This window comes from Lissotriton vulgaris, chromosome 11 (assembly GCF_964263255.1).
Source record: "Lissotriton vulgaris chromosome 11, aLisVul1.2, whole genome shotgun sequence".
Lineage (NCBI taxonomy): Eukaryota > Metazoa > Chordata > Amphibia > Caudata > Salamandridae > Lissotriton > Lissotriton vulgaris.
This window is the reverse complement of record NC_141699.1, coordinates 68,268,715-68,276,961: the sequence shown is the minus strand read 5'-3', so window position 1 is coordinate 68,276,961 and position 8,247 is coordinate 68,268,715. Positions and strand designations below refer to the sequence as shown.

At 43.9% G+C, this 8,247-nt stretch overlaps 1 protein-coding gene across 2 annotated transcripts in view; it reads right to left on the bottom strand.

Annotated features, from left to right (window-relative positions):
• Positions 1–7,006: 7,006 nt before the first annotated feature.
• The window catches only part of PI4KA (phosphatidylinositol 4-kinase alpha), a 614,454-nt gene continuing 613,213 nt past the window's right edge, over positions 7,007–8,247 (bottom strand). For both annotated transcript variants that reach the window (XM_086942716.1, XM_086942717.1), the window contains one exon: positions 7,007–7,825. In XM_086942716.1, the coding sequence (XP_086798842.1) occupies positions 7,774–7,825 (52 nt within the window). In that variant the 3' untranslated portion in view covers positions 7,007–7,773. The remainder of the gene's footprint in view (positions 7,826–8,247) is intronic.

Below are 8,247 nucleotides of genomic sequence, written 5' to 3'. Positions count from 1 at the left end.
TCATAAACAAAGACAAAGAAAGAAATTCACTGTTACTACCAGGTGCTACTGACAATGGTCAAAAATTAAAAGCCACGTGAAAAAACAAGATTGTTCAAGACTGTCACGCTCCACTTTCAGGGCTTTATTACCAGATCTTGGCACAATTCACAGTACTCAGATGAGACCAGCCCTGGAGACGAATTGTAAAGCTATGTTTGGGAATGCTAACACTATGGAAACATTCTACGCAACGTGGGAAACTGCTTGTGTATAACGTGGCGGTAGTATCTCATGATAACAGTCACCAGGAGCGGAGTGTTTCAAAATGTGCCAGTCTAGCTCTTCTCCCACCCAAGTCCAAGCCTGAGGGTGAATACCAGTGCATGGCAGCAGGACAGGGATATATGCTGTTAGGAATGATATGGTCTAGTCCTTCCTAGATGATAATAGCCATTATTGGCCAATAATGGCCCCAGAGGGTTCCCTAACACTGGACATGCAGTAGAAAATCGGCCAGTTGGATATCATTGGTCAAAGTTAGATCACATGAGAGGGTCTGTCTACATGTGGCCTGTGGCTGTTTTCACTGTTACTGAGTATCTGCTTACCCTTTCATTCTAACATGGACTACCAAGGGTTCCTCTCTAAACAAGAGGGAATAGTTGAAGCGTGTGAAATTCGCTGCTACAGAAAACCCTCTGGCCTATTAAGTCAGGCAACTGGTCCTTCCTTCACACACTCATCAAGTCATATGCTAGATAACCTTATTCCTTTAAATAGTTTGATTTTAGATGACTAGCAAATCTCTACAATATGGATTATTTTAATTCATTCAGTTACACATCACATTTCATCATATTCTCATGCACGGACGGCTCATTCAAGTGCAACTCACCTTGCAGATCAGTCCGCCAGCAAAGTCCCCACAACGCACACCAGGCTTCACACTGGGCTGCATGCACAGTTATCCCACTGCAGAAGATGCATAACTAGGGAGTGCAGCACCCATTAATCTGCGGTTAAATCCTACACCCTATCTTCAGGACACAACAATTGAAGCTATTTTAAGCAGGCCCACAGTATATAGACTGCAGGTTTGTGAAACGGTGCAAGGTCAATATGCAGCAGGACTTCTCGGGAAACTACTTTTTTGGTGCAAGCTGACCTCAACATCTGCAAGGGGTCCCTTACTGCTTTCTCTATAAAGCCCCCTTTAATCCAGTCCGCAAACTATTGAATTATACCGCAAAAACTATTAACACCTTTACATCAAGCTAGCCTTCCTAAAGTTCCAAATACAGGTTATTTTGTGAACAACTATACGTATCTCAAAAACATATTTCCCAACACTGTATAAAAATGTATAAATACTAGAAAATACTCTGGTTCGCCCCATGACATCTGCCCACACGTACCACATAAATGCCTCACGCCTTGCAATAAACTTTTATACAGCACATGTATTTTTGAAAGTTTTATTTAATTGAAAAAGCAGTGCATATGAACGGCGCTTCACATTTGGATAGCTGATGCACACGTGACCTTAGAGAGCTTTACTGAGTTCTTCAAATGTGAAGTCAAATGTTCATCACTGCTCGATCTATGAGGACCTCAAATAGTGACTATTTTTTTAACAGGTCGTCATAACAGTGCTGCTCTAAGGCCATCTTTAAACTCTGACGATCCAGCTGCCTGCAGATCAGGTTGCCATTCTAAACTACTGGAAGAAGCTGTTTCAAACATGTTGTGGAATCTATTTAGTTTACCAAAGCATGGCTTTGCACAGACAGCAATCCAGAATCCGTGCCAGCTTGAACCCTTGATTGAAGGTGTGTGAGGCAGACTGTGACAGCCAGCTGACCTCATTAGATCTCACAGCAGCAATCCACACTGTCAGCCATATTCCAGTGCTGGCGTTCGGCACAAGGCCAATCAGCTACAAGGCCTCATTACAGCAATCCACACTGTCAGCCATATTCCAGTGCTGGCGTTCGGCACAAGGCCAATCAGCTACAAGGCCTCATGGAAGAGATGTTTATGCAAGGACTTGCGGTCCAATAGTGGTTATCTTTCCATACAGGCTGTTCATTTTGCACTTTCCCCTTCTTCACTCTTCCCATTTAAATTTTTGGATACAATGTCTACATTTCTGCAAATGATACATGAATTCCAGTTGATATAGTACCACACAGCAATTCCATCGTTGTAATGCAGGCAAATAATTAAGGGATGCCACATAATTAATGTGGTGTTTAAAAAATTAATGAGTTCTCAACACTTGGAATACAAGTCCAAGTAGAGTGACCCAATATTACAGCCTCTGTTTAATATCTGGCTTTCCAGATCGTTACACTGTTTGTACTTACCGCGGAGACCGAGTACCCGTCCTCTGCAGCTAAAGCGGAGTCTGGCTCTGGGTCACCCCCTGGGCCGTCACCTACCCAGCCGGACATCGGACATTGTTTTTCACGGTTTTATCTGTCGCTCCACTCGACTGCTTTGTTCCCCCTGGAGTACTTTCCCCTTCAGATCTACCAGACTCGGTCAGCTTTCCTCTTTCCTCAGGGCCAGACTGGCTGTAGCAGGCACCGATTTTGGGCCCTGGGGTGACCGTTTTTGTTACCGGGGGCTAGCAATATCAGCCCCCTGTAACAAAATCGTCTGAAGCCGGACCAAGCAGACAGCTCGGCTGCACCCCCTTCTACCCCTGGGGGGCAGCCGAGCAGCTTGCCAGGGCCGGTTTTGGCTCTCAGTCTGGCCCTGTCTACCTTTCCCCCACTACCTTCCATTCCTCATATGACGTGTGTCTTGGATATACTACGCACTAATTTCTTATATTATTGTGTAAGCTCACGTTTTTCTCCTAAGCATATACTGGTAACTGTAACAATGTTCTGAAACAAAGTCCTATCTCATGTAAAGCGCTCTGATAGGGTCTTGCCAGCGCTATATAAAACTTTTCAAATAAATAAATACACAAATGCCTTTATCATTGCAAGTGAACTCTGTAGGAAGTATTCAGATTTTACACTTTCGACCATGAAGATTCTGGTGGTCAGTGCAATGTCTGCAGAACAGCAATATGTCGACAGACTTAATATAGGCCATTTGCATGTTGCCTCCAGCATGTACAAAACGCTGCAGTTCACCTTCCTCCAATCACAAGGTGAAGGGTCACATCTTAGCCACGCTGGGATGCGCATACATGATACTACCTGGCGAACAGAAGAGGTGTGGCGCAGCAGCCAGGGCAACTGACGGCGGTTGCTGGGGATCACGGTTCGATCCCCGGCACCAGCGGCAGGGGTCTGCCCGGCACCATGTGACTCTGGGCAATAGCTTACTTAATCTTCCCGACGGCCCCCAGCGCCGGGAAACCTACGGGTAGCTGTGCGCTTTACAAATACAGGATTATTATTATTCTCACCATATTGTTTCATTAATGGTACGATTTCTTGTACAGTTACCATTTGACATTTTTGTATTTAAGAATTTGTTTAGAAATTGCAAGTCTTGTATTGGTCTTAAAGTCAAGTCGTGTTTGAGAATTAGAAAAGGCTCTTCTTCAGTCAAACTGCAAAGCTGCAAACACCATCTTGAAGATGAAATTCATGTCCTTTTCTTTTGCGTGACCATATTACAGAACGCCTGAGAGAGCTGCATTGGCTTCGTGTTGAAAACCGGATAAAGTTTAAAGCTTTGAGCTTTATGCATAAGATCAAAATCGGATCAGCCACCCTCTACCTTCAGGTCCTTGTCAGCCCCTACCTTCCAGCTCGCTCTCTTCGTTCCTCATCCCATCATCTCTTTAATGTACCAAAGTTCAAACTTACCAGAATGGACGGTAGTTCCTTTGCGAACTTAGGACCCAGACTGTGGAATTCACTTCCTTTGGCCCTACTGATGGAAAACTGTCACATGCGATTTCGCAGAGCGGTGAAGACCTGGCTCTTCAATCTCTAAAATCTTCTGCCTTATGTTGTCGATCTGTCTCTTAGCGCCAGGAAACCCTCATGGGTAGCTTCAATTAATAAATAAAAAATAAAAATAAATATTTTCTTTTGCTCCAAATACCAGGCTGCACGCAGATGTTGGGTGAAACCAATCTGTAGGAATCTTGGCTTTAGAGAATGCTCTAAGGCCTTTAGAGTACTAAAATATGATAAGCACCCTCCTATTGTGTTCGCTGTTTCTCACTTTTTAAACACGATGTGGCACAAACGCCGATACCTTCTAATGAAATGATTAATTGGTTTAAACATTTGAAGAAACTTTTAATTGCACAACTTCGATAACTACTTTGAATGGTTTCATATGATTTTATTATCTGATATTAAGGAAATGGTCTTAAATTTTGTAAAGAAGTTGTATACATATAATAGTGTCAGTTTTGTAAATGTTTTATGTTATTTATTCTTCGCATTGTAATGTCTGTATGCATTTTACTATGTACTTTTATGGTCCTTGGTGGCCTAAATAAAGTTATCGATGGATGGATGATAGAGATCACTAACCCGGCGGGAGCATTTATATCGCTACGTCCATATGTAACTATGTTCTCACAACCAGAAGCTCGAAGAACGTGACATCCACGATCACCAACAGGCCTATACCTTACTCTAGGAGAGTGAGAAACTCTCCTCCTCTGACAAACCAGCATGCATGTGCTTTCTTTACATGTTCTCTACTACATCATGTAGGAACATTATCTATGCATGAGTGTGGTATGCTCTAGCATTGCAAACTCACCTCACCGACCACAGTTGTGTGAATGATCCTTTAATTTGCGATAACTACGTTTGTTCTGCAGCGGTACCTTAATATTTTCTATTCCTATTGTTTGTCCCTTGGGTATTTATTCTTAAACCAGGTCACTATCACTAAGAACCTACACATACAAGTGTAAGTCTACCATCTTGCCTATTCTTATTGTATGTTTTGCACAGAGGTGGGGTCACACATAATTAGGAGGATCCACAGTCTCCCTAAGTGAAGTTTAGGTATATACACCTATAGGTTCTGAAGAAATGCCACTTGTTCATCTTTGACCGTGCAAGCATGAAACCTGTCGACCTTGAAACTGTATCAATTCTTTGGGTGCAGGCAGGATCCTCACTGTCGCAGCACTGCAAGATAAATACAATATGGGAGACACTGAACATTATCGCTATATTCAAATTAGACATGCTCTCCAAAGCGCAATTCCCCAAGGCACCCAATTGGCAGAGTCCTCGCCCCTGGAGGACAGAATTCTCACAGACTACATGGATAAAAAAGCCATCTCACAAACTTATCGCAAACTGGTTAATAATCAACTAGATCACACACTAACTCTGCGAGGCAAAAGGCAAACAGACCTGGGGGACATGGACGATTCCAATTGGTTGGATGCCCTGGCGTCGGCCCGGGAAGCGGCGATCCCATCGCGGCTCAAATTGGTACAACTCAAGGTGTTGCATCGTGTGTACTACTCCCGCAGCATTTCAGATAAACTCGGACACGCACCAGATCCATTTTGCCTTAGAGGGTGTGGGCAAGTCGGAAGATTTTACCACATACTGTGGGAATGCCCCAAAATATAATCATACTGGGATCAGGTAATGACTGACGTATCGGAGGTGGGGGGGGGGGGGGGGGGGGGGGGCGGCAGAAGTCCAGCTGGACCCCCGGTGCTGCCTACTGAACATTTGGCAACCCACTGATCTCAACTTAGAATTACAAAACTGGGCTACACTGGGCATGACACTTGCTAAACGGAAGATTGCCAGGAACTGGGGCTCAGGGTCACCGCCTACATTGCAGCAGTGGGGAACGGACATGGACATTGCCATGGTTGCAGAGAGAGCGGTCTACACTCACACGGGATGTCCCAAAAAGTGGTCCAGAATATGGGGGAGGTGGAATGAGTCCCGGGGAAATATCTGCGATCCGTCACTCGCAACAGGGACCACAGAAGACAGCCCATGAGCGGTGGCGAGACGAGATAGACTGTGTGATAGCTGTGTACGAATTTGCAACTGTGGGGGAATGTGAAGAGACCGACATGCCTTACTTATACTATTGTAACGATGATGTGCCGTGATGGGCTGACATACATGTGCTGCAATATTGAGTGATCATTATATCCCTAGGTTTCCTGTGGTGTTCTTAGCCTTGAAATAGATTCTTTCACTCTAATTAAAACATAACTACGAAGTATCTATATCTTATTTTGAACTCAAATCCATTTTCAATCTCCCCATTCTTACACTGGGATACACTAACAATCCCAGTATTCCTTTGGCGATTCGAAAAGTTCTCTGGCAAAGTGCCCCCTTGTGGGGCCCATTGGGAATTGCAGCGCCAGCCCAATGCGGAGCAGGCCCGATGATGAAGCATGGCATGGTGGGTAAGGGCACTTGGTTCAAAGAACAGTTGCTCCTAGTGACCAACGATGTTCTGGATCTCTAACATAAGACCTTGAACTTAGATATCTGAACAGTATACCCAATTGTTATTGCAGTAAAGCCTAGAAAGTTAGCCACGGATCAAAAGAGACCTGGCCAGAAACCTGTTGGAACATGAAATGGCAGAACTAGATGGAGGATAAGAAATGGGAGCAGCAGAAGTCAGGTGCTTAAAAGGGAAAGCTTAAAGGACAGATTATGGTAATCTGGGACACTGGGCAAGGAGAGGACCAAAGGCCAAGCTGTTGGAGGACTGGGAAGTAGTCAGGGGAAAAGCCAGAAAGGAGGACCAAAAGTTGGGAAATAGAAGGCAAGGGCAGAATTAGAGGCCAATGGGAAGATATTGTAGGGGAGGGGAGAGATGTTTAAAAGAGGGGTGTGATGAGGAAAAGGATGAACAACAAAAAATAGGAGAGAATAGCTTACATTTGTTGAAAATGAGATCAGAAACACTTAAGAACTTGACGTTTTACTGATCAGTCATGAATAATGTGCTACTCAAGATGAGCTGTGATCCCATAATCCCACTGGTAGGCTCCAAGCTGAGAGACTCAGAAAACACACAACACAATCCTGACTGTCCTTATTATAAATTATATTTTATAGATCAAATAAATCTTTAATATAATATCTCTTTTTCTACACACTGGAAGGTGAACAACGTTCTTCACTTTGCTTATAGTAATATGCATCATCACAGAATCAGGAAAATGTACAGTACTAGGTTTTAAGAAAGATTGTACAGTATTAAATGCCACAGACGCAGGGCAAGGTACAGCGCTGGGTGTACATGACACACACCGTACATCTCACTCCAGTCCTTTAGAGAACAAGAACAGGAGGATGACGCGTTTTCATGAGCAACAGGTGAAGAGGAGATGAGACACCACAGTGCAAATGGGTGGGGAAAAGTAAATCCTCAAGGTGCTATGTTCACTCTTCATTAGTAGGGTTTCAATTCCCATCACAAGCTGCAATCTCCTCCCAGTTTTTGCTTGCTGAACAAGTCGGGCGTCAATATGAGGGATCAGAGTCCAGGCGTGAAGGGCTAATTCCAGATGCTCAGTGCAGCACACACGACCTCTAGGGTGTACCTAGACTCTTTCTTCACCGATTGGTCCCCTGTAGATACTTTGATTCCCTCCCTCTAACCTCAAAGTTCTCCCCTGTATCCAGTGAAGCTCAGAGTCAATGACATCTCTAGATGGATACAAAGTGAGAGTGAGACTGAAGAAGGCCATGGGTTGTCGCACAAGGCCGCTAAGTGGCCTAACAGGATACAACACGTTCACTAGCACAGGTAGCAGAAGATTGTAGTCGTGCAGTGGATTATCCTATCAGTGCCTCAGTACGGGATATCATTCTGGTAGTACTGTAGTATATCGTATGTTTTACTCCTGCAAAAAATAAAAAGACGGATTAGCATTTTCTGTGTAAGAAGAAACCAAAATTGAAACACCAAACTAAAATGATCCCCTCCACCAATACATGCGCACCGTGTACAATATTGTTTAATTGTGAAAGAAGTCCTAAACCCATGTTCTGTTGAATGGAACGCACATATTGCTTTCCTATGTGCAGGTATATCACACGTTACTGCTCTCATCTCATCCACAGTGCAGCCTCATCAAAGCATTTTCACTCTTGGAAGACCCCCTTACTTTTACTAGAAAACCTACAGGTGCAGGCAGAAAAGGGGACAAAGGATCATTATCTATTCTATCACCCTTATATGTGTACTTCAAAGAAAAATCAAAAACATGTCTGAGTATTTCTTGTATCACTCTTAAGGGGAACCACAGAGGGAAAGACCAAGCAT